The 27,557-nt window shown below is 45.2% G+C and overlaps 1 protein-coding gene across 1 annotated transcript in view; it reads right to left on the bottom strand.

The window, feature by feature from the left end:
* Positions 1-22,203, bottom strand: part of LOC309559691 (torsin-1A-like) — a 29,389-nt gene extending 7,186 nt beyond the window's left edge. Inside the window, exons 1-3 of the mRNA XM_082263097.1 lie at positions 21,994-22,203; positions 14,784-15,049; positions 493-668 (exon numbers count right to left, since the gene is read on the bottom strand). Of these exons, the coding sequence (XP_082119223.1) occupies positions 493-668; positions 14,784-15,049; positions 21,994-22,165 (614 nt within the window). The 5' untranslated portion in view covers positions 22,166-22,203. The remainder of the gene's footprint in view (positions 1-492; positions 669-14,783; positions 15,050-21,993) is intronic.
* Positions 22,204-27,557: the final 5,354 nt, after the last annotated feature.

The raw sequence follows: 27,557 nt of genomic DNA, 5'->3' as shown, positions 1-27,557 counted from the left end.
CTGATACCAATGATGGGGCACTATTCCCCCTACTGACACCATCAATGCCGCACTATTCCACCACTGTGTGTTTTTTTTTTTTTTTAAAGCAGAGACCCTTGATCAGGGATCGCCAAACTACGGCCCTGCAGCTGTTGCGGAACTACACATCCCATGAGGCATGGTAAAACTCTGATATTCACAGACATGACTAGGCATGATGGGAATTGTAGTTCCTGAACAACTGGAGGGCCGTAGTTTGGGAATCCCTGCCCTAGAGAATAAAATAATAATTGTTGCAATATTTTATGTCACACGGTATTTGCGCAGCAGTCTTTCAAAACCATTTTTTTGGGGGGGGGAAAATTACACTTCAATTAATTAAAAAAAAAAACAGTAAAAGTAGCCTAATTTTTTTGATGATGTTACGCCAAGAGTCGTGATCTTTATTCTAAGCAAAAAAATCCCTATTATCGTGCAGCTCTACAATTTTAACAGCGGCTGTGCACTTACCTGAGGAAAATGAAGATGGCCTTGGTGTAGGAGACGCCATCAATATGCTCATAATAATCGAGGAACGGCTTTATGGAGTCCATCAGGCCAGGCTGCATCTTGTCTACCTCGTCAAATATGAAGATGGATCGCCCACAGGCCGACACGTTCCCTCGGATCCAACTCTGTAACTGGTCCTAGAAAACCACAACCATGAAAAAAAAAAAAAAAAGGAGCATTAAAAAGATACGTCAGCAGCCGGCTACAGCGAGCGAGTGAGCGCCATCACCAGGCCATCCTGCTGTGTTACAAGTCTTTTTTATTTATATTTTTTTCTAGTAGTATGAATTATCGTCCAAAACCATTTACGGATTCGCCCTTACGGTACAGCGGAAGAGGCGTCCCCCCCCCCCCCCCCACCCGGTTCCCCACTTACCGGATCTGCCAGCAGCGGGGAAAGCAATCCGGTCCCCGCTCCTCACAGGCAGGAAGTCGAGTGAGGGCAAGATGGCCCACACTCCACTCCATGGTCTTGGAGGACCGGAGCAACGCCAAACGTCATTGCCTAGCAACCGGTTTAAAGGGCCGATTTTTTTTTCTTTTTTAGTGTAGTTGTGAGGTGTGAGGTCTTTTTAACCTCTTGCCGACCGCGGCACGACTATTTACCTCGGCAGTCAGCCCCTCACAGGCAAAGCGACGTAGGGCTACATCGCTAGCCTGTGAGGCTCTAGGGGGCGAGCGGGTGCGCGTTCACGCCCCCTCCCGTGCGTGTGAGCGGCGGACCCGATGTCCGCCGGTCACTCGCGATCGTCGGTTACACCGGGAGAAAGGCAGGCGGCTAATGTAAACAAAGCAGTCTGTCATTCTCCCCTGTGTAACAGCAGAGATCATACGGTCCTGCTATGTAGGATCGTATTTCTCTGCAGTTACACACACAGCCACATCCAATCACAGTTAGAAGCACGCCCCTAGGGACACAATAAAGTTAACCCCTTCCCTGCATATGTATAGCACTGATTACTGTAGTAATGACACTGGTACCCCCAAAAGTGTCAAAAAATGTCAGTCAAGGGTCCGATCTGTCCGCCGCAATGTCGCAGTCCCGAAAAAAAAAAAAAAATAAATAAAAAAATCGCAGATCGCCGCCATTACTCGTTAAAAAAAAAAAAAAAAAAAACAACAAAAATGACAAAAAAATTTCCCTTAGTTAGTAAAACGCAATAACTTTTGCGCAAACCAATCAAAATACGCTTTTTGTGATTTTTTTTTACCAAACATATGTAGCATAAAACAAATTGGCTGAAAATGTTAAAAAATTTAGATTTTTACATTTTTTTTTTTTTAGGAATTTCATATAAAAAAATTGAAAAATATTGTTATTTTTGCAAAATTGTCGCTATTTTTTTGTTTATAGCGTATGATCAAAAAATCGCACAGGTGATCAAATACCACCAAAAGAAAGCTCTGTTTGTGGGAAAAAAAGGACGTCAATTTGGGTACAGCGTCGCACGACCGCGCAATTGTCCGTTAAAGTCACGCAGTGCCGAATCGCAAAATAGGCCCTGTCCAGGAAGGGGGTAAAATCTTCCGGGGCTTAAAGAGGTTGTAAACTTGTTTAAAAATTTTTTTTTTTTTTTTTACAACCTGCAAGAGAAAGACATAATGAGCTAGTATGCATCGCATACTAGCTCATTATGAAATACTTACCTTAGAACGAGCCCCCGCCGTGCCGCTCTCTTACCTGTATGACGGGCGACATGACATGTCGCTCGTCTTCCGGGATCGCGGCATCCGGTCATCTGATTGGCCGGAGCCGCGGTGACGTCACTCCCGCGCACGCGCGCGGGAGCCGACGGTCACGGCACGGGGCTCTGAAGGAACGGCACGATCAGCCGTTCCTTCAGAGCGCATGCGCCAGTGACGTCACTGGCTGCATTAAAGGTAAATATCTCCTAAACCGTACATGTTTAGGAGATATTTACAGTACCTATAGGTAAGCCTTAACATAGGCTTACCTATAGGTACAACATCCTGAGGAGGGTTTACTTCCTCTTTAAGTGGTTAAACCCCAGATCTCACAATAAAGAGGTCCTGTCATGCCTTTTTCTATTACAAGGGATTTTTACATTCTTAACCACTTCCATACAGAGCAGTTAGACCCCCTTCCTGCCCAGACCAATTTTCAGCTTTCAGCACTCTAAGTCCCCGTTCACACTAAGGCGACCTGGTCGCCTCACAGGTCGCCGTAGGTCGCCTCCCATAGGGAAGCTGCGGACCCGTTCTAATAGGAGCGACACAAGTCGCTCCGACTTAGAAAAAGGGTCCGGAGCTTCTTTGGGGCGACCAGGAGGCGACCGCCATAGACTTCAATGTTATGAAGTCTGTGGCGGCCGCTCCGAGGTCGCGGTGCGAAGTAGCGTCGCCCCTATGTGAACGAGGCCTCACACTTTGAATGACAATTGCTCAGCCATGCTCCACTGCAACCAAACAACATTTTTATCATTTTTTTTACACAAATAGAGCTTTCTTTTGGTGGTATTTGATCACAACTGGGGGTTTTTTTTATTTTTTCGTGATATAAGCAAAAAAAGAGCAAACATTTTGGAAAAAAAAAAACACACTTTTTTTAGTTTCTATTATAAAATTTTGCAAAAAATTAATTTTTCCTCATACATTTTGGGCCAAAATTTATACTGCGACATATCTCTGGTAAAATCAACCCAAATTAGTGTATATTATTTAGTCTGTGTGAAAGTTATTGAGTCTAGAAGCTATGGTACCAATTACTGAAAATTGATCACACCAGATGTACTGACGGCCTATCTCCTTTCTTGAGGCCCTGAAATGTCAGGACAGTACAAATACCCCCCAAATGACCCCTTTTTTGTAAAAGTAGACAGTCCAAGGTATTTAGTAAGAGGCATGGTGAGTTTTTTTAAGTTATTTTTTCCCATAATTCTTGGGAAAATTAAGAAAACATTTTTTTTCCCACAAAGTTGTCAATTTATAAGCTATTTCTAACACATAGCAAACATGACACCCCAAAATACATTCTGCTACTCCTTCTGAGTATGGTGATACCACATGTGTGAGACTTTTACACAGCCTGGCCACAAAAAGAGACTCCAAATCCAAGTAGCACCTTCAGGCGTTCTAGGAGCATAAATACATCTAGAACTTTCTTACTACCTATCACATTTTTGAAGGCCCTAGAGCAACAAGACAATGGAAAGTCCACAAAATGACCCCATTTTGGAAAGCAAACACTCCAACTTATATTCTATGAGGCAATATGGGTCGTTTGAACGTGTCATTTTTTTCCACAAGTTTTTGGAAAATGTGGGAAAAAATGAAAACCTATTTTTTTTTTTTTTTTACACAAAGTTGTCAATTTATAGGATATTTCTAACACATAGCATGTACACATCAAAAATGACACCCCAAAATACATTCTGCTACTCCTCCTGAGTATGGTGATACCACATGTTGGACTTTTACACAGCCTGGCCACAAAAAGAGACCCCAAATCCAAGTAGCACCTTCAGGCGTTCTAGGAGCATAAATACACATACATGGCCATACATGTTCAATTCTCTGTTAGATTTACCACAAACCACATAATATAGAGGTCAAAGCTAAAACAACACTTTCACTTGTATCCAATTAGGCAGGCCTTTGAACTACATAGTTGAAGGTAAATTTCAAAAACATTGTGCAGAATATTTTAAGAAAATTGTATTATGTTTGGCCAGCCTTAGTGAACAAACAGCATCATGAAGGCCAAGGAACACACCAGACAGGTCAGGGATAAAGTTGTGGAGAAGTATAAAGCAGGGTTAGGTTATAAAAAAATATCCCAAGCTTTGAACATCTCATGGAGCACTGTTCAATCCATTATTGGATCAATGGAAAGAGTATGGCACGACTGCAAACCTACCAAGACATGGCCGTCCACCTAAACTGACCGGCCGGGCAAGGAGAGCATTCATCAGAGAAGCAGCCAAGAGGCTCATGGTAACTCTGGAGGAGCTGCAGAGATCCACAGCTCAGGTGGGAGAATCTGTCCACAGGACAACTATTAGTCGTGCGCTCCACAAATCTGCCCTTTATGGAAGAATGACAAAAAGAAAGCCATTGGTGAAAGAAAGCCATAAGAAGTCTGCAGTTTGTGAGAAGCCATGTGGGGGACACAGCAAACATGTGGAAGAAGGTGACTCTGGTTAGATGAGACCAAAATTGAACTTTTTGGCCTAAAAGCAAAACTCTATGTGTGGGGGAAAACTAACACTGCACATCACCCTGAACACACCATCCCCACTGTGAAACATGGTGGTGGCAGCATCATGTTGTGGGGATGCTTTTCTTCAGCAGGGACAGGGAAGCTGGTCAGAGTTGATTAGAAGATGGATGGAGGGCAATCTTAGAAGAAAACCTGGTAGATTCTGCAAAAGACTTGAGACTGGGGCGGAGGTTCACCTTCCAACAGGACAACGACCCAAAACATACAGCCAGAGCTACAATGGAATGGTTTTGATCAAAGCATATTCATGTGTTAGAATGGCCCAGTCACAGTCCAGACCTAAATCCAATTGAGAATCTGTGGCAAAACTTGAAAATTGCTGATAACAGACTTTCTCCATCCAATCTGACGAAGCTTGAGATGTTTTGCAAAGAAGAATGGACAAAAATGTCCCTCTCTAGATGGGCAAAGCTGGTAGAGACATCCCCAAAAAGACTTGCAGCTGTAATTGGAGTGAAAGGCGGTTCTACAAAGTATTGACTTTGGGGGGTGAATACAAATGCAGCCACACTTTTCACATATTTGTAAAAAAATTTGAAAACCATTTATCATTTTCCTTCCACTTCACAATTATGTGCCACTTTGTGTCGGTCTATCACATAAAACCCAGATAAAATACATTTACAGACAGCGGAAGCCGATGGGCGGGTGCGGGGTACTCGATGTCCTCCAGCACCCTACAATCATCAGGCAGAGAGACAGAACTGCTCTCTGCTTATGTAAACAAAGCAGATTTCCATTCTGACAGGGGGGACAGGATGGAGTTTGTGTCCCTGCAAAGCAGGGAATAAATTCCATATCTTCCCCTAGTAAAAGCACCTCACACAGAAAAACACTGGCTAGGAACACAGTTAACCCCTGGATTGCCCCTAATGTTAACCACTTAACTATTTTGCGATTCGGCACTGCGTGATTTTAACGGACAATTGCGCAGTCGTGCGATGCCGTACCCAAATAAAATTTACGTCCTTTTTTTCCCACAAACAGAGCTTTCTTTTGGTGGTATTTGATCACCTGTGCGGTTTTTACTTTTTGCGCTATAAACAAAAAAAGAGCGACAATTTTGAAAAAAACAACAATATTTTTCACATTTTTTTTTTTATATGAGATTCCCCCCAAAAAAATGTAAAAATCAAAATTTTTTAACATTTTAGGCCAATTTGTTTTCTGCTACATATGTTTGGTAAAAAAAAAAAAAAAACCTTAGTTACTTACCGGTGACGGTATTTCTAAGAGCCTTTCAGGACAGCACCTGGAGAGAGCGCAGCTCCACCCAATCCACAGGAAACACTGCAAATAAAAACTCCTCCTCTTCCACCATGCCTCAGTCATAGAGTAGCCTCCGACATGCTGGAAAACAAACTACCACAGGTTAAACATTTACAAATTATATTATAAACAAAACCAAGGGGGGGTAGCTGCTGCTGTCCTGAAAGGCTCTTAGAAATACCGTCACCGGTAAGTAACTAAGGTTTTCTCAGATCGCCTTTCAGGACAGCACCTGGAGAGGATAAGCGAGTAACTTACACTTAGGGTGGGACCACTGCCTGCAGAACTTTTCTGCCGAAGGCTTGATCCTGAGCTGACAACAAGTCCAACCTGTAATGTCTAATAAAGGTTGAATAGCTGGACCAGGTAGCTGCCTTGCAGATTTGATCAGGCGAAGCACCGGCCCTTTCAGCCCATGAGGTTGCCACAGACCTTGTAGAATGCGCCAAGATGCCTTCTGGAGGTTCTTCTTCTTGAGCTACATAAGCCTGTTCAATTGCCCATCTGAGCCATTTGCCTAAAGTGCTCTTTGATGCTTTTTCTCCTATACGGGACCCTGAGAAGATGACAAATAATGCATTTGTCTTTCTAAATTCCTTAGTTACCAGGAGGAACTGAAGTAAGCATCTCCTCACATCCAAGGTATGAAAGGATTCTTCCCGAGTATTACTAGGAGTTGAGGAGAAAGTTGGTAAGACAATTTCTTGTGATCTATGAAAAGATGAAGCAATCTTTGGAAGAAAGGCTGGGTCCGTTCTTAGGACTACTCGATCTGCAAAAATTGTCAAAAAAGGGTCTGAAATTGAGAGGGCCTGGATCTCACTGATCCTCCTGGCCGAGGTAATTGCTATCAAAAAGATAGTTTTCAAAACTAAATTCTTCAGGGAAGCCTCTTTTAAAGGTTCAAAAGGAAACTTAGTCAGACCTTGTAACACAATGGTCAAATCCCATTTGGGAAATACTTTAAGGGCTATTGGCCTATTGCGGGCTAATGCCTTGAAAAAACGAATGATTAGAGTCTCTTGGGACAAAGTCTTTTCGAAAAAAACTGAAAGTGCCGCTACTTGCGTCTTTAAAGTACTTGCTGCTAGTCCTTTCTCCATTCCCTCATGGAGGAACTCAAGCACTGAAATTAAATTTTTTAATTCAAAATTTTTGCTGGAACACCAAAAGTTGTATTTTCTCCAGACTTTCAAGTAAATATCCCTGGTCACCTTCTTCCTGCTGGAGAGAAGGGTGGAGATAACTTTTTCTGACAGGCCTCTGGCTCTCAAGATGTCTTCTTCAGTAACCACGCTGTCAGTTGTAAGCGGTCCAGTTCTGGGTACACTAGGTTCCCCTGTGTCAAAAGATCTCTCCTGTACGGAAGTTTCCAGGGAGGTTCTGAGGCAAGATTCAGCAGGAGGGCGAACCAAGGTCTCTTTGGCCAGTAAGGTGTAATCAGAATCAAGTTGGTCTTTTCTTCCCTGAACTTTTTGAGAACCAACGGAATCAGTTGGAATGGAGGGAACGCGTAAGACAAACGGAAGTCCCATGGATGGGCTAGAGCATCCAAGCCCCAGTCCTGATCCTCCCTGTGTAGGGAAAAGAATCTTTGGACTTTGGTGTTCTGTTGACAAGCGAACAAATCTATTTGGGGAAGACCACAGACTTCCACGATCTGCATAAATACTTCTTGATTCAGACTCCATTCTGATTCCAACACCTTTTTCCTGCTCAGCAGATCTGCTAGAAGGTTTTGTGACCCCTTCAGATGCACCGCTGTCAGAGAGGCTAGATTTTTCTCCGCCCAGGAGAGTAGCTGTATTGCCAGATCTGATAGCTGTCTGCTTCTTGTGCCTCCTTGCTTTGACACGTAGGCCACTGCTGTCATGTTGTCCGACAGAACTTGCACATGATGGCCCCTGACTGTCTGTTGAAAGGACCAAAGACCCAAAAGGATGGCTTTCAACTCCCGCCAGTTGGAGGATTTCCTGGACTCTGCTTTGGACCATGTCCCTTGCATCGTCCGGCCTTCCAGGTGGGCTCCCCAACCCCACGAACTGGCATCCGTCGTCAGACGTTTGTTCGTCTGGAAAGTCCATTGCAGACCTTCTTCCAGATTTCTGGAATTCCTCCACCACCACAGAGATCTCTTTGCTTTCGTGGAGATTCTGATGGATTTCTCCAGATGTTCCGGGTATGACCAACTCTGCAGAATGTCTCTCTGGAGAAGATGGGAATGCAGTCTTGCCCACTGTACTGCAGGGATAGCGGCTGTGAGCAAGCCCAAAGCTGCCATGGCCGACCTGACAGTAACCTGATGATTGGTTTGTAATCGAGCAACTGCGTTCTGAGTCTTCTCGATCTTTTCTTGAGGTAGAAACACCTTCTGGAGGACCGAATCTATTCTGTATCCCAGAAATTTTATCTGCTGAGATGGAATCAAGCTGGATTTCTCCAAATCCATGAGCCACCCCAGACTCTCTAGGTGGTCCTGAGTCTCCTGAAGGTGTACCAACGCCTGGCCCTTGGACTCTGCAAAAATTAGCAGATCGTCCAGGTAAGGGACAATTGAAATACCCCTCAGCCTTAATGGCTCTAGGGCATCCGCCATTACCTTGGTAAACACCCTTGGAGAAGATGAGAGGCCAAAGGGGAGGGCCCTGAACTGCAGATGCCAGACCGATTCCCCGAGATTGACCGCCAGCCTTAGGAATTTCTGGCACTCCTGATTTATTGGGATGTGCAGGTAAGCGTCCCTCAGATCCAAGGATGCCATGAAACAGTTTGGGGACAACAGTTTGGTCACTGAATAAATGGTGTCCATCCTGAAGTGCTTGTACCGAATTGATCTGTTTAGGATTTTCAAATTTAGGATCATTCGGTACTTGCCTGAGGGTTTTTTCACTAGAAAGATCTGAGAATAAAACCCACGGCCTTGTTGCCCCTCGGGGACTTGGATAATCACTTCCTGTTGAATCAGCTCTTGTAAAAGAGACATCATTGAGGAAGCCTCTTCCGGATCCCTTGGAAGGGGAGTAACATGGAATCTGCTTGGAGGTGTCTCCGAAAACTCCAGTTTGTATCCTTGAGCCACTATATTCTTTACAAAGGGGCTTGCGGATACGTCTTCCCAACGTGGGAGGAACCATAACAGCCTTCCTCCCACTGGAAGACTGTTGTCACTTGCTTTTATTGGCCTGGTCAGGTGGTCTAAAGAGGACTCCACCTTTCCCTTTGCCTTTATGGGAGGTCCATCTTGATCTCTGATCTTGTTCACGACCTCTGTTGGTTTGTTGAACAGAACAAAATCTCTTCTTAGGAGGCGATTTCTTTTTTGACGGAAAGGCTTTCTTCTTATCCGCCGTTCTGTCAAGAATTGCTTCCAATTCAGGCCCGAAAAGCAAGTCACCGGCAAAAGGTAAACCACAGAGTTTCACCTTAGAAGCTGAATCACCTGTCCAGGTTTTCAACCAGACCGCCCTCCTGGCAGAGTTGACAAGGGCTGCTGACCTGGCAGACATTTTGATAGACTCAGCAGAAGCATCGGCCATATATTTTACTGCCTTTAGGAGCAGCGGAAATGAATCCAGGAGATCTTTCCTTGCTGTTCCAGCCTCCACATGCCCTTTAAGTTGTTCGAGCCAGCACTCAAGATTTCTGGCTACCACCGTGGAGGCCATGGCCGGCTTAAGGCTGGACGTAGAGGAGTCCCAAGCCTTTTTAAGGAGAGAATCTGCCCTTTTATCCATGGTGTCTTTCAGAACACCCATGTCTTCGAACGCCAAATCCGTGCGGCGAGACACCTGAGAAAAAGCAGCATCCACTCTGGGCTTTTTGTTCCATAGGTGAGCCGTATCCTCTTCAAACGGAAATCTCCTTCTTAGGGATTTAGAGAAAAAAGGGGCCCTCTCTGGGTCCTTCCACTCTTTTTCAATAGATTCAGTAAGGACTTTATGAACAGGAAAAACCCTGCGCTTTGTCTGTTCAAGGCCCTGGTACATTCTGTCATGAAGTGAAACTTGCACCTTTTCTTCTGCGATTTCCAACGTGGTGTAAATCGCTTTCAGCAACTCATCAACCTCTTCCAAGGATAATTTGTATCTGGAAGAACTAGCCACCTCTTCCTTCTCTTCCTCCTCTGAATCCCTGATGGAACAGAGAGCACTCTCCCCCTCATCTTCTGAATCACTTGACACTGCAGAGTTAGAAGTAGACGGCTGGGAAGATGTACCACCCGTTTGTTGGGAATCTGATAGAACTTGTGGCGTCCTGGATAACAGGGAACGAACTGAGGACAGGGTGTCTGTGAGTTCTTTAAATGAAGATATGAATTCATTATTCTGCTGACTAGACTCTTCCTTCACAAGGTCAGCAATACATGTTTTACAAAGTGGCTTCACCCAGGAATCTCTGAGTGGATTCTTGCATGAAGGGCATTTCCTTGATGCTGGGGCTCTTGTCTTCACTGTGGCTTTAACCTAGTAAAAGAAAAAGCCACCATGAAAGCCCAATAACCACAAATAAAAGAAAACCACCACCTAGTGATTTCTTGCAAGGGAGAAAATCGTGACCCACACCAAAAAGGATCAGAAGAAAAGACTCCCAGATGCATATATATCCTGTTAGACTGGGAACAGTTACTCAGTCTACAGGGCAGGCTCCAAAGGAGGAAGGAAGAAACCCCACAATAAAAGCTCACACAGTAAAGAAAAAAGAGGCACCACTGCACCTCTCCTACCTGAGCTTGGCCGGCGCTGGCGGTGCCTGCTTCCACCGTCGCTGCAGACTTTTCCTCCATGTTGTTGAAAAGCGCAGCTTGCTGGCAGATCTCTCCATTTAAATACCGCTTCCCGCGTCCTCCTCTGTGGACCGGAAGCGGAAGCGCCGACCTCGTGACCTGCCTCTGACCCCTGCGTGTACTGCGGTTGGAGCAAACGCCGCCACGCCCCCACCGGAAGTCCCGTCCACCGGAAGTGACGCCGCGCGTCCCTGGGATCAGAGTCCGAAAGTGCGGGAGATTCAAATGCCAAAAGCGGCTCCCCGCCCGCCGACCGGCCGAAGCGCGGATCTCTGACGCCCGGACCGGATCCTCCGATGGGTTTCAGCTCCCCTGAGCGAACGAGGTGAGAGGCTCCGGAGCGTACCCCCTTTGACACTCCAGGGAGGGGAGCTGGGATGGTCTCCATGCTGAAACAGCAAACACAAAACTGGGCAATAAATCCTTCTCTCCCCCTGGAGAGAGTGCAGCCCTTTCCACATAGCTCCTGCAATGCTTCCACCATGGCGGAGGAAACACAAATGACTGAGGCATGGTGGAAGAGGAGGAGTTTTTATTTGCAGTGTTTCCTGTGGATTGGGTGGAGCTGCGCTCTCTCCAGGTGCTGTCCTGAAAGGCGATCTGAGAAAAATCGCAATAAGCGTATTTTGATTGGTTTGCGCAAAAGTTATTGGGTTTACTAACTAAGGGAAAGATTTATGTCTTTTTTTTTTTTTTTTTTTTAAAACTAGTAATAGCGGCGATCTGCGATTTTTCTTGCGGGACTGCGACATCGCGGCGGACAGATCGGACCCCTGACTAACATTTTAGACACTTTTGGGGTTACCAGTGACATTACTACAGTAACCAGTGCTATACATATGCACTGTTACTGTAAAATTGACACTGGCAGGGAAGGGGTTAACTTTATTAGTGATCAAGGGGTTTAGTGTGTCCCCAGGGGCGTGATTCTAACTGTAAAGGGGCGTGGCTTGTGATGTAACCACAGAGACGTACGATCCTGCATAGCAGGATCGTATGATCTCTGCAGTTACACCAGGGAGAATGACAGACGGCTTTGTTTACATCAGCCGCCTGTCTTTCTCCCTTTCAAGTGATCACGAGTGACCGGCGGACATCGGAGCCGCCGGTCACTCGCGCGGCCATATCAGGGAATGAGCGGGAGCACGCCTCCGGCGGTGCGAGCTCGCCCCCTAGAGGCTCGTGGGCGAGCGACATAGCCCTACGTCGGTTTGCCTGTACAGGCTTGACTGCCGCAGTAAACAGTCGTGCGGCGGTCGGCAAGCGGTTAACCCCTCCCGTGCTAGTGTCATTAGTACACTGACAGTGTATACAGTGGGTACGGAAAGTATTCAGACCCCCTTAAATTTTTCACTCTTTCTTATATTGCAGCCATTTGCTAAAATCATTTAAGTTCATTCTTCTTCCTCGTGAATGTACACATAGCACCCCATACTGACAGAAAAACACAGAATTGTTGACATTGTTGCAGATTTATTAAAAAAGAAAAACTGAAATATCACATGGTCCTAAGTATTCAGACCCTTTGCTGTGACAATCATATATTTAACTCAGGTGCTTTCCATTTCTTCTGATCATCCTTGAGATGGTTCTACACCTTCATTTGAGTCCAGCTGTGTTTGATTATACTGATTGGACTTGATTAGGAAAGCCACACACCTGTCTATATAAGACCTTCCAGATCACAATGCATGTCAGAGCAAATGAGAATCATGAGGTCAAAGGAACTGCCTGAAGAGCTCAGAGACAGAATTGTGGCAAGGCACAGATCTGGCCAAGGTTACAAAAAGATTTCTGCTGCACTTAAGGTTCCTAAGAGCACAGTGGCCTCCATAATCCTCAAATGGAAGACGTTTGGGATGACCAGAACCCTTCCTAGAGCTGGCCGTCCGGCCAAACTGAGCTATCGGGGGAGAAGAGCCTTGGTGAGAGAGGTAAAGAAGAACCCAAAGATCACTGTGGCTGAGCTCCAGAGATGCAGTCAGGAGATGGGAGAAAGTTGTAGAAAGTCAACCATCACTGCAGCCCTCCACCAGTCGGGGCTTTATGGCAGAGTGGCCCGACGGAAGCCTCTCCTCAGTGTAAGACACATGAAAGCCCACATGGAGTTTGCTAAAAAACACCTGAAGGACTCCAAGATGGTGAGAAATAAGATTCTCTGGTCTGATGAGACCAAAATAGAACTTTTTGGCCTTAATTCTAGCGGTATGTGTGGAGAAAACCAGGCACTGCTCATCACCTGTCCAATACAGTCCCAACAGTGAAGCATGGTGGTGGCAGCATCATGCTGTGGGGGTGTTTTTCAGCTGCAGGGACAGGACGACTGGTTGCAATCGAGGGAAAGATGAATGCGGCCAAGTACAGGGATATCCTGGACAAAAACCTTCTCCAGAGTGCTCTGGACCTCAGACTGGGCCGAAGGTTTACCTTCCAACAAGACAATGACCCTAAGCACACAGCTAAAATAACGAAGGAGTGGCTTCACAACAACTCCGTGACTGTTCTTGAATGGCCCAGCCAGAGCCCTGACTTAAACCCAATTGAGCATCTCTGGAGAGACCTAAAAATGGCTGTCCACCAATGTTTACCATCCAACCTGACAGAACTGGAGAGGATCTGCAAGGAGGAATGGCAGAGGATCCCCAAATCCAGGTGTGAAAGACTTGTTGCATCTTTCCCAAAAAGACTCCTGGCTGTATTAGATCAAAAGGGGGCTTCTACTAAATACTGAGCAAAGGGTCTGAATACTTAGGACCATGTGATATTTCAGTTTTTCTTTTTTAATAAATCTGCAACAATGTCAACAATTCTGTGTTTTTCTGTCAGTATGGGGTGCTATGTGTACATTCATGAGGAAGAAGAATGAACCTAAATGATTTTAGCAAATGGCTGCAATATAACAAAGAGTGAAAAATTTAAGGGGGTCTGAATACTTTCCGTACCCACTGTATATCTAGCACTGATCACAGAATTTGTGTCACTGGTCCACAAAAAGTGTCAGTTAGTGTCAGAATGTCTGCTGCAACATCGCAATTCTGCTTTAAGACGCTGATCGCCGCAATTACTAGTAAAAAAAAAAAAAATATCCCATAGTTCGTAGACGCTATAACTTTTGTACAAACCAATCAATATACGCTTATTTGGATTTTTTTTTTTTACCAAAAATATGTAGCAGAATACATACTGGCCTAAATTAATGAAGAAATTAGATTTTTTTGAATTTTGTGTTTTAGAGCACAACGTTTTTTTTTTTCTTTTTCCCATAATTGTCGGCATTTTTTGGTTTATAGCGCAAAAATAAAAAATAAAAATACCGCCAAAAGAACGCACTATTTGTGGGAAAAAAAGAACATGCATTTTATTTGGGTACAGCGTCGCACAACTGCGCAATTGTCAATTAAAGGAACGCAAAAAATGGCCTGGTTATGAAGGGGGGGGGGGGTGAATCTTCCAGAGATCTAGGCCTGGCCTGTGATTGGACAGCAATAATGTCTTGCCGGTGGATCACAGTATAAGCCCTCCTTCACACTGAGGGCGGGTTTGAAATCGTTCAAACCCGCTTGCCAGTGCGAGTTCGGGAGGCGATTTGGAAGACATTTATGGGGGTTCCTGCACGGATGTCGATTGAAATTGCCCCCGCCGACGTTACCAAAAGTAGTGCAGAAACGACTTTTGGGAATCGGTGCGGCAGTGATTTGGACGGTGCCGTTGCGTGAAGTAGGCTCCAATTTGGCATGCGATTTGATGTCAAATCGCAATGTCAAATCGGCCCTATGTGAACGGGGACTAAATGAATGAAATAACGGAATTTTTGTAAAATCTTACCGTAAAATTCCTTTCTCTGAGTCCTCCGACAGTCGCCGCCACTTCATAATCTTCACTAATGGGTGAAGATTATGAAGTGGCGGCAACTGTCGGAGGACGTAAGAGAAAAATACCGTATTCTTTGTTCTCTTTTACCTTGTAAGCATCTATCCGGTTAGCGTGTGGAAAGTGCAGGGTGGCCACAAACTGATGTACGTGTTTACTCTTCAGGCCCTCGGGATATATATGGCGGGCCAGGATTTGGCTGACGTAGTTCTTGCCGGTACCAGTCCAGCCGTGAAAGGAAAGTATCAGAGGTTTCTTAGGGTTTCTGTTCTCCAAAAATTTCGGCACTGCCTTTAAGATCACCCGCTTGGCCATGTGCTGCCCGAAGATTTTCTCATCAAACTCGATCTGCAAAGCTGGAAGAAAGCATAGAGGGTACAAGGAACCATCAGTGCGCCCATTTACAGCTTATCAAATGCCAATACCGATCATTTCTAGGCATATAGCTAAATTAACAGATGAAGTACGAGGTTTCTTCAAAAAGTTTCCACCCTTTTTTTTGCTTCTCCTCTGACATATAATACATTACCAAAAGTATTGGGACGCCTGCCTTTACACACACATGAACTTTAATGGCATCCCAGTCTTAGTCCGTAGGGTTCAATATTGAGTTGGCCCAACATTTGCAGCTATAACAGCTTCAACTCTTCTGTCCACAAGATTTAGGAGTGTGTCTATGGGAATGTTTCACCATTCTTCCAGAAGCGCATTTGTGAGGTCAGGCGCTGATGTTGGACGGGAAGACCTGGCTCGCAGTCTCCACTCTAATTCTTTCCAAAGGTATTCTATTGGGTTGAGCTCAGGACTAGGTGCAGGCCAGTCAAGTTCCTCCACCCCAAACTCACTCATCCATATCTTTATGGACCTTGCTTTGTGCACTGGTCCAAATCATTTGGTGGAGGAGGGGATTATGGTGTGGGGTTGTTTTTCAGGGGTTGGGCTTGGCCCCTTAGTTCCAGTGAAGGGAACTATTAAGGCGTCAGCATACCAATACATTTTGGACAATTTCATGCTCCCAACTTTGTGGGAACAGTTTGGGGATGGCCCCCTCATGTTCCATCATGCCCACCAGTGCCCAAAGCAAGGTCCATAAAGACACGGATGAGTGAGTTTGGGGTGGAGGAACATGACTGGCCTGCACAGAGTCCTGACCTTAACCCGATAGAACACCTTTGGGATGAATTAGAGCACAGACTGTGAAATATCAGTGCCTGACCTCACAAATGCGCTTCTGGAAGAAAGGTCAAACATTCCCATAGACACACTCCTAAACCTTGTGGACAGCCTTCCCAGAGGGGTTGAGTCCTGACCTCAACCTGATAGAACACCTTTGGGATGAATTAGAGCACAGAGTGCAAGCCAGGCCATACCTATAGGTATAATATAGGTTTAATATAGGCTTACCTATAGGTACTGTAAATATCTCCTAAACATGCACAGTTTAGGAGATATTTAGTTTGCATGCAGCCAGTGACATCACTGGCGCATGCGCGCTGAAGGAACGGCCGCTCGTGCCGTTCCTTCAGAGCCCCGTGCCGTTACCGTCGGCTCCAGAGCGCATGCGCGGGAATGACGTCATCGCGGCTCCAGCCAATCAGATGCCCGGATGCCGCAAACCCGGAAAAAGGGTGACAGAACATGTCGCCCATGCACAGGTAAGCGGTCGGCACTGTGGGGGCTTCGTTCTTAGGTAAGTATTTCATAATGAGCTAGTATGCGATGCATACTAGCTCATTATGTGTTTTTCTTTCAGGTGTTGGTTTTTAAAAAAAAATCTGAGGTTTACAACCTCTTTAAGACGTCAGCATACCAAGACATTTTGGACAATTTCATGCTCCCAACTTTGTGGGAACAGTTTGGGGTTGGCCCCTTCATGTTCCAACATGACTGCGCATCAGTGCACAAAGCAAGGTAGGCAAAAGACACGGATGAGCGAGTTTGGGGTGGAGGAACATGACTGGCCTGCACAGAGTCCTGACCTCAACCTGATAGAACACCTTTGGGATGAATTCGAGAGGAGACTGCGAGCCAGGCCTTCTCCAATATCAGTGCCTGATCTCACAAATGCACTTCTGGAAGAATGGCCAACCATTCCCATAGACACACTCCTAAACCTTGTGGACAGCCTTACCACTTCTGAAGTTGAAGTTGTTATAGCTGCAAAGGGTGGGCCAACTCAATATTGAACCCTACGGACTAAGACTGGGATGCCATTAAAGTTTTTGAAATATTTCATGCTCCCAACTTTATGGGAACAGTTTGGGGATGGCCCCTTCCAGTTCCAACATGACTGCACACCAGTGCACAAAGCAGGGTCCATAAACACATGGATGAGCTTGACTGGCCTGCACAGAGTCCTGACCTCAACCCCATAGAAGACCTTTGGGATGACTTAGAGCGGACAGAGGCCATATTCTTTATTAAAACTTGACCTACATACTACACCATGAGCTTCCTCTACTCTTTTATGGCTTCATGGAACTATTGCATGCCTGAGAGGAAAAACTTTACGCACCAGTCCTTCCTGAAACACAGTGGAGAAAGACCCGGATATCTAAAGAGAGCGGGGAGACGAAAGTTGGGCTAGATACTGGAGATTCCCTGGAGTTACCACTTGCTTATGCGAGACCCCAAGGGGTCATCTGGTAAGTGAGTAGGACACCTGGTGGCGGATTCCTTTACTTGAATGTGTCTAAGGATGGACCTTTCTGAATACTGAGCACTACAGTCACTTTGAATTGGTTTTGCTGCACAAATCGCACTTGCACATTTTTGAAAGGACTTTAACCACTTGCCGACCGCTCACTGTGCCTCTACTGCGGCACGGTGGCTCGTTCCCGTCCAGCGACGTAGACCTGCGTCGCTGGACTCCTCCCCTTGTGGGTGGCGCTTGCGCGCCGCCGGAGGCTCGCTCACCGCTGCTCTTCCCCGATCGTCGGGGAATCGAGTTTGGAGATCCGCCCGCTTGTGTAAACACAAGCGGGTGGATCTCCTAAGTGACAAGGAGTAACAGATTGCAGGGTTCAGCATAGCTGAACCTGCGATCTGTCCCTGTGTCACTCAGTCACCTCCCCCCACACACGTTAGTAAGCACCAGGCATACATTAACCCCTCCCTCTCCAATAAAATTAACCCCTTCCCTGCCAGTGTCATTTTTACAGTAACAGTGCATATTTTTAGCACTGATTACTGTAGTAATGTCACTAGTACCCCCAAAAGTGTCAAAAATGTCAGTCAAGGGTCCGATCTGTCTGCCACAATGTCGCAGTCCCGCAAAAAAAAAAATGCAGATCGCCGCCATTACTCGTTAAAAAAAAAAAACACCAAAAATGACAAAAAACTTTCCCTTAGTTAGTAAACGCAATAACTTTTGCGCAAACCAATCAAAATACGCTTATTGTGATTTTTTTTTAACCAAACATATGTAGCAGAAAACAAATAGGCCAAAAATTTAAATTTTTGGGGGGGGGGAATTTCATACAAAAAAAATGTGAAAAATATTGTTGTTTTTTCAAAATTTACGCTCTTTTTTTGTTTATAGCGCAAAAAGTAAAAATCGCAGAGGTGATCAAATACCACCAAAAGAAAGCTCTGTTTGTGGGAAAAAAAGGATGTCAATTTTGTTTGGGTACGGCGTCGTACGACCGCGCAATTGTCAGTTAAAGTCGCACAGCGCCGAATCGCAAAAAGTGGCCTGGACGTAAGACAGCAAAATCCTCCGGTGGTAAAGTGGTTAAAGAGGACCTGTTATACTTACTTCTATTACAAGGGATGTTTACATTCCATGTAATAGGAATAAAAATTATCAATTTTTTTTTTTTTTTAAACTGTGTATAAATAAAAAAATAAATAAATAAAATAAATAGGAGGAAAAAAAGAAATTTAAAGCGCCCCGCCCCTGTTAGCTCGCACGCAGAAGCGAACGCATACGCAAGTCCCGCCCACATATGTAAACGGTGTTCAAACCACACATGTGAGGTATCGCCGCGTTCGTTAGAGCGAGAGCAATAATTCTAGCCCTAGACCTCCTCTGTAACTCCAAGCTGGTAACCTGTACAAATTTTATAAAATGAGGATTTTTAACCACTTTACGACCAGCGACGTAGACCTACGTCGGCTGACTTTGCGTGGTTTTACCGGGGTGATGCCTCTAGCTAGAGGCATCATTTTTATTTTTACTGTTTTATAGAGCCGGCGGTCGGCTTTCCGGCGGTAATGACCGATGCGGCTCAGGAGCTGCTCGATCGTTACCCCGACGTCCCCCCCCCCCCTCCCGCGGCTCTGCCCGGGTCTCCCGTCCCACCGGTAGACCCGAGCAACCAGCCAGCGCATCCACCGGCTGGATGGAGTCCCGATCTAAGCCGGAAGCGGCTTCAATCGGGTCTCCGATGACATAACCCGGAGGCGGCCGTCCATGACGTCACTTCCGGGTTACTCGGCTGCTAAAGGCGGCAGATTAAAAAAGTGAGTGTATTCAAAAGTGCTGTTTTCGGTGTTTTGAATACATGTAAGTGTAGTGGAGGGGTTTGGGGTCTTTTAAACCCCCGATCCCTCCATAAAGAGTACCTGTCACTGCATATTTCTGTCACAAGGAATGTTTACATTGCTTGTGACAGCAATAAAAGTGATCAGATTTTTTTTTTTTTTTTTTTTTAACATTTTTTTTTACATTTGTTAACAGTATTTTTTGCTAGAAAACTACTTAAAACCCCCAAACATATATATTTTTTAGCAAAGACTCTGGAGAATAAAATGTCGGTCATTGCAAAATTTTTTGTCACGCGGTATTTGCGCAACGGTCTTTAAAACGCCATTTTTTTGGGAAAAGATTTTAAAAATCACATTTCACTGCATTTAAAAAATACTAAACAGTAAAGTTAGCCCATTTTTTTTGTATATTGTGAAAGATGATGTCACGCCGCGTAAATAGATACCAAATATGTTACGGTTTAAAATTGCGCCCCCCCGTGGGATGGCGACAAACTACGGTCAATAGAGATCTCAATCTGCGACGCTTAAAATTTATTTAACGGTTACCAGTTTAGAGTTAGAGTGTAGCACTTTTTTTTAATTATTGCCCACGCTCTGGCGATCGCGGTGATACCTCACATGTGTGGTTTGAACAGCGATTTCATTCGCGGCTAGACTTCCGTATACGTTTTTTTTTTTGTGCGCGAGCTAACGGTGACGAGGGCGGCGAAATTTTTTTTTTTCCTAATTATTTTTTCTTTTTTTTTTAACTTTATTACAGGTTTTTAAAAAAAACAAAAATCTGATCACTTTTATTGCTGTCACAAGCAATGTAAACATCCCTTGTGACACCAATATGTAGTGACCGTTACTTTTTATGGAGGGATCGAGGGTCTAAAAGACCCCAAACCCCTCCACTACACTTCCTTGTATGCAAAACGCCAAAAACTGCATTTTTGCATACAGCCGTTTTTCAAATTTGCTGCATTTTGCAGCACAGTAACCCGGAAGTGACGTCATGGACGCCGCCTCCGGGTTACGTCATCGGAGACCCGATCGAAGCCGTTTCCGGCATTCATCGGGACTCCATCCAGCCGGCGGACGTGCCGGCTGGGTGCTCGGAGCCCCGAGCAAAGCCACGGAAGGCAGCAGGAGGGGGGGGGGGGACGTCCCCTCCCGCCCCCCCGGGTAACGATCGAGCCGCATCGGTCGTTACCGACGGAAAGCCGACCGTCGGCTTCAAACAACGGTACCGGGATGGTGCCTCTAGCTAGAGACATCATCCTGGTATAACCACGCAAAGTCAGCCGACGTAGGTCTACGTGGCTAGACATTAAGTGGTTAAAATAAAAAACATAAATAAATAAATAAATAGAAAAAAAAAAAAAATGTTGACGTCGCCGTTAGCTCACGCACAAAAGAAAACGTATACGGAAATCGCTGTTCAAACCACACATGTGAGGTATCGCCGCGATCGCCAGAGCGTGGGCAATAATTAAAAAAAAAAAAAAAAAAGAGCTACTCTCTAACTCTAAACTGGTAACCGTTAAAAAATTTTTAAAGCGTCGCCTATGGAAATTTCTATTGACCGTAGTTTGTCGCTATTCCGCGGGTGTGCGCAATTTTAAACCGTAACATGTTGGGTATTTATTTCCTCGGCGTGACATCATCTTTCACAATATACAAAAAAAAATATGGGCTAATTTTACTAGTTTTTTTTTAAATGCAGTGAAATGGGTTTTTTTTTGTAATTTTTCAAAAAAAAAAATGGCGTTTGAAAGACCGCTACGCAAATACCGCGTGACAAAAAATATTGCAATGACCGCCATTTTATTCTCCAGAGTCTTTGCTAAAGAAATATATATATATCTTTAGCAAAGACTCTGGAGAATAAAATGGCGGTCATTGCAATATTTTTTTATATATAATGTTTGGGGGTTTTAAGTAGTTTTTTTAGCAAAAAAATACTGATTTTGACTTTTTGTAAACAAAAAAATGTCAAAAATAGGCCTGGTCTTAAAATGGTTAAGTTTTGTCGCCATTCCGCGAGCGTGCGCAATTTTGAAGCGTGGCATGTTGGGTATCTGTTTACTCGGCTTAACATTACCTTTCACATTATGGAAAAAAATTGGGCTAATTTTACTGATTTATTTTTTTTAATTAAAAAAAGTGAATTAAAAAAAAAAAAAATAAATAAACAAATAAAAAATTGCGTTTGGAAGACCGCTGTACAAATACGGTGTGATAAAAAATATTGCAAAGATCTCCATTTTATTCTCTAGGGTCTCCACTAAAATATATATATAAAATCATTTTTTTTTTGCAAGAAAACTACGTAGAACATTATATATATATATATATATATATATATATATATATAATGTTCTACGTAGTTTTCTTGCAAAAAAAAATGATTTTAGCTTGTAAACACCAAGTGTCAAAAATAGGCCTGGTCTTAAGGTGGTGGGGGGGGGTTGCCTTCTGTGTCCCATTGGGGAGATTTTCCTTTACTTCCTGTTCCATAGCCAAAGCAGGAAGTGGGAGGACACCCCTGCAAAGTGAGGGAATCCCTGGTTGTCACCAGAACTAGTGTCCCCGTTGGAAGATTTCTCCTCTGTTCCTGTTCTGGTGACAACTTGGGATTTTATTCAAAACTAAACTAAAAAAAAAGAAGCCCTGCCATTAGTTCTACTTATATTCTGAGCCAATCAGGAAGGCCCTGCCCTCCATAGCTGATTGTAATGTGTATGGGCAGCTCCAATTAGATTGTAAAGCACTCAGGCACCATGCAAAAGCTCTCTGCATCCATGCTGGGATTTGTAGTCCTCACCTGTGACATTGATGGCCCCCTCCAGCCTGCACTGATCCGGGTTATACCAGTGCAGCCCATAGTAGGTGAGCACTCCTGTGATTATGGTCCCGAAGGCCATGGAAATCGGCTCCACACATCGGGCTGTGAGTGGCAGCAACGACAACCAGATCACCACCCCGACCACTTTCATTTCACCCACCAAACTGTGCACAGGGCGGGCCTCCCAGCCGTCCAACCAGCAACTTCCGGGGCTCAGGACACAGCGGCGGCCATCTTAACTGAGGGCAAACAGCTATTTTTCTTTTTTATTTCCATAAATTGTTTTCTCCCCAGTATGTGTCAGAAATCTCAGACGTGCTCAGTGTTGTATCCCCAGATCAGGTTATCTGTGATAACAGCACTTCTCGGTGCTCAGGACACAGCGGCGGCCATCTTTACTGAGGGCAAACAGTTCTTTTTCTTTTTTTCCCATAAATTGTTTTCTCCCCAGTATGTGTCAGAATTCTCAGTATTATCTCCCCAGATCGGACTTTCTGTGATAACAGCACTTCTCTTCCCAACTGGAACATCCAATGCTGGCAGGTGTGCAATGTTAACCACTTGCCTGCTGGGCATTTATACCCCCCTTCCTGCCCGGGCCAATTCTCAGCTTTCAGCGCTGTCACGCTTTGAATGACAATTGCGCGCCATGCAACATTGTACCCAAATGAAATTTGTTATCTTTTTTTTTTCTCCCACACAGATAGCGCTTTCTTTTGGTGTTATTTAATCATGGTTGGGGTTTTTTATTTTTTGCTAATCGAACAAAAGACGACTGAAAATGTTGAAAAAAAAAGGAAAAAACAAAAACAAAACATTTTTCATAGCTTGTTATAAAATTTTGATGAGGCTGCATGGATAGGCACTGATGGACACTGATAAGGCGGTACTGATGGGCACTGATAGGCAGTACTAATAGACACTGATAAGGCGGTACTGATGGGCACTGATAAGGCGGTACTGATGGGCACTGATAAGGCGTTACTGATGGACACTGATAAGGCGTTACTGATGGGCACTGATAAGGCGGTACTGATGGGCACTGATAAGGCGGTACTGAAAGGCAGTGATAAGTCGGTACTGATGGGCATTGATAAGGCGGTACTGATGGGCACTGATAAAGCAGTACCTATGGGCACTGAAAAGGCTGCACTGATGGGCACTGATAAGGCGGCACTGATGGGCACTGATAAGGCGGTACTGATGGGCACTGATAGGCTGCACTGATGGGCACTGATAAGGCGGTACTGATGGGCACTGATAAGGCAGCACTGGAGGGCACCTATAGGTGGCATTGATAGGTGGCACTGATATGCAGCACTGATGATGAGGCACTGATAGGTGGCACTGGTGGGCTTTGATAGGTGGAATTGGTGGGCACTAGTAGGTGGCACTAATTTGCAGTGGTAGGTGGCACTGATTTGCAGCTGTGGGCACAGATGAGGCAGCAGTAGCTCTCTCGTTTCGGGGCCGATGTCCCTCTGACAGAAGCTATTGATCAGCTTTACTTTTCCTCCTCATGTGAGTGTAGCACCCTCCATCCTCATGTGAGTGTAGCACCCTCCATCCTCATGTGAGTGTAGCACCCTCCATCCTCATGTGAGTGTAGCACCCTCCTTCCTCATTTGAGTGTAGCACCCTCCATCCTCATGTGAGTGTAGCACCCTCCATCCTCATGTGAGTGTAGCACCCTCCTTCCTCATGTGAGTGTAGCACCCTCCATCCTCATGTGAGTGTAGCACCCTCCTTCCTCATGTGAGTGTAGCACCCTCCTTCCTCATGTGAGTGTAGCACCCTCCATCCTCATGTGAGTGTAGCACCTTCCTAGGTAGGTGCTAGGTAAAAGCATTTGTTGCTTCATCTGCTTATCAGGGGAGCCTGCTCTTTAGTTAGGCCTGCTCTCTGTAGTCAGTGTGTATTTATCTGGTCTGAGGGAGTGTCCTCACTACGTGTATATTCATCTGGTCTGAGGGAGTGTCCCCACTGCATCCAATAGGGAGGCCTGTTGGACAGTGGAGGAAACCTGGCCAATGATACACAGGCTTTTGTAACCGTCCCAGTGGGTTGGCACCTGGAGAGGCGCATCATGGGATTGGAAACGAAAGCCGAGAGCACAGGTGACAGGGTGTCTTTGGGTGGGAAGCCAGGTCCCAGGAGGAGGGTGACGGCTGTCTCTCCTCCTGTCAGAGAAGAAAGTGGTCACAGGCAGTCGGCCTGGTGAGCCAGAGAAGTCCTGAGGATACTGACAGTGGAGCTGAAGGCAGAGCTACCTGAGGAAAAACAGTGTCCGTGAGTACCAGGGGGCCTGCCAAGGGGTCTGCCCAGGAAGGGGGACCACTCCAGTGGGGTCAGTGGACAGAAGGTCAGCGCACACAGTCAGTGAGAAAGGGGGTGTCAAGTTAGACCCTGAAGAGTAAACTACCGAATAGTTCGCCTTTCAATTCTTCACTTCAGTGGCGGGGTGAAGCAGTGGCCTTGCCGCACTCAATGCAGATATAAGTCCTCAACATTGTGCATAGTTGCCAAGTTGGAGTATCCCACTCATCCCTTCTCCCATCCAAGTTACAATAAAATACAAAAAAAAAACAACTCCCCCTGGACGGTTTACTGAGTGAGCCAAGGACTTAAAGCGCTAAGGATTTACAAGCTGTTGCTATGGGTAACCCAGGGGAATATGATCTAAGCAGCTCCCAGGGGGGCAGTGCTACACGAGGGGAAAAAAAAGATGATTACTGGCTCTGTTTACATCACGTGATTGGCTAACAGCTGATCAGGTGGTAAGGGGCGGGGGATCGAAGTCTCATGGACTCGCTGATCACAGAGCGAGCCGGGCGCGCCGTTGCAGGGGGCGTGCAGGCAGCTCATGCACGGGAGGACGTACATGAAGGCCCACCTTGTAGCCGTCATTCAGCTGTAGTGCGAGCAGGAAGTGGGTGTCCATGTATGTCCTCCTGTGCATGAGCTGCCTGCCACGCCCCCTGCGATGGCGCACGCGGCTCGCTCTGTGATCAGCGAGTCCATGAGACTCCGATGTTTTACCTATAGGTAAGCCTTTGTTCTATTAGAATGCCGCTACCCATCAGATTGTGCAACGGAAGTGATGTTCAGACCAAAAAAAAAAAAAAACACTTACTGCGCCTGCGTGATGACGTGTAGCGGTAATTTCACCAGTTTAGGACCGGAGGATTTTCGTGCTTTACGTCCAGGCCACTTTTTGCGATTCGGCACTGTGCGACTTTAACTGACAATTGCGCGGTCGTGCGACGCTGTACCCAAACGAAATTGACGTCCTTTTTTTCCCACAAACAGAGCTTTCTTTTGGTGGTATTTGATCACCGGTGCGATTTTTATGTTTTGCGCTATAAACAAAAAAAGAGCGTAAATTTTGAAAAAACAACAATATTTTTCACATTTTTTTTATATGAAATTCCCCCCCCAAAAAATTAAAAATTTTGGCCAATTTGTTTTCTGCTACATATGTTTGGTAAAAAAAATCACAATAAGCGTATTTTGATTGGTTTGCGCAAAAGTTATTGCGTTTACTAACTAAGGGAGTTTTTTTTTTTTAACGAATAATTTTTTTTTAACGAATAATGGCGGCGATCTGCGATTTTTTTTTTTTTTTTTGCGGGACTGCGACATTGCTGTGGACAGATCGGACCCTTGACTGACATTTTTGACACTTTTGGGGGTACCATTGACATTGACATGACCTATTCAAGTTGATGGGGCTGCACTGCAAGAACGTGCAATTGCACCACAGTAGGTCAGCATTTTGGTGGACGGAGGGGTTACCTTTCAGTGTCACTGAATACCAGTGCAGGGTTTTTTTTTTTATATTGCCAGTTACTATCAATGCAGGGAGGGTGCACTGCGTCCACTGACACTGATGCTAGGGGTTATTTTTGCATCCACTGCAACCAATATTGGGGGTTATTATTGCATCCAATGACACCAATGCTGGGGCTATTATTGCATCCACTGGCACCAGTGCTGCAATTTATAATTGCACTCCCTGACAGCACTGTTGGGGTTTATTATTGTATCCACTGACACTACTGCTGGGGGTTATAATTGGGTCAACTAACACCAATGCTGGGAGTTAATATTGCATCCACTGACACTACTGCTTGGAGTTATTATTGCATCTACTGACACCAATGCTGCAATTTATAATTGCACTCGCTGACACCAATGTTGGGGGTTATTATTGGATCCACTAACACTACTGCTGGGGGTTATTATTGGGTCAACTAACACCAATGCTGGGAGTTAATATTGCATCCACTGACACTACTGCTTGGGGTTATTATAGCATCCACTGACACCAATGCTGCGATTTATAATTGTACTAGCTGACACCAATGTTGGGGGTTATTATTGCATCCACTGACACTACTGCTGGGGGTTATTATTGGGTCAACTAACACCAATGCTAGGAGTTAATATTGCATCCACTGACACTACTGCTGGGGGTTATTATTGGGTCAGCTGACACCAATGCTGCAATTTATAATTGCACTCACTGACACCAATGTTGAGGGTTATTATTGCATCCACTGACACTACTGCTGGGGGTTATTATTGGGTCAACTGACACCAATGCTGGGAGTTAATATTGCATCCACTACTGACACTACTGCTGGGGGTTGTTATTGCATCCACTAACACAAATACTGGGGTTTGTATCGTGGTCATTGACACCAATGCTGAGATGGGTTTAATTGCATCCATTGGCACCAATGCTGGGGGGTTTTATTGTGGCCACTGACTGACCAACTTTTTCCTCAGTGCGCATTGCTGTACATTGCACAACAAATGTAGCAGGACTGAAATTTTTGGCATTGGGGTGCCTTACAGCCCATTCATTTTGAGCAAAGTCCAGAAAATCTTCTTGCAGCCATACATTCTGCTGTGTAAACTCGGCCGTCCACACAATGGTTAACTTTAAATGCAGGTGCACAAAAAATAAACTTTCAGTGCTGCGGGTTATAATTGCACTCGCTGACACCAATGTTGGGGATTATTATTGCATCCCCTGACACTACTGCTGGGGGTTATTGTTGGGTCCACTGCCACCAATGCTGGGAGTTAATACTGAATTCACTGACACTACTGCTGGGGGGTTATTGTTGGGTCCACCAACACCAATGCTGGGAGTTAATACTGAATCCACTGACACTACTGCTGGGGGTTATTATTGCATCCACTGACACCAATGCTGGGAGTTAATACTGAATCCACTGACACTACTGCTGGGGGTTATTATTGCATCCACTGACACCAATGCTGGGAGTTAATACTGAATTCACTGACACTACTGCTGGGGGTTATTATTGCATCCACTGACACCAATGCTGGGAGTTAATACTGAATCCACTGACACTACTGCTGGGGGTTATTATTGGGTCAGCTGACACCAATGCTGCAATTTATTATTGCACTCACTGACACCAATGCTGAGGGTTATTATTGCATCTACTGACACTACTGCTGGGGGTTATTATTGGGTCAACTGACACCAATGCTGGGAGTTAATATTG

This window comes from Pelophylax lessonae (genome assembly GCF_965119305.1).
Source record: "Pelophylax lessonae genome assembly, chromosome: 7".
Lineage (NCBI taxonomy): Eukaryota > Metazoa > Chordata > Amphibia > Anura > Ranidae > Pelophylax > Pelophylax lessonae.
This window is presented reverse-complemented; position numbering and strand designations above follow the sequence as displayed.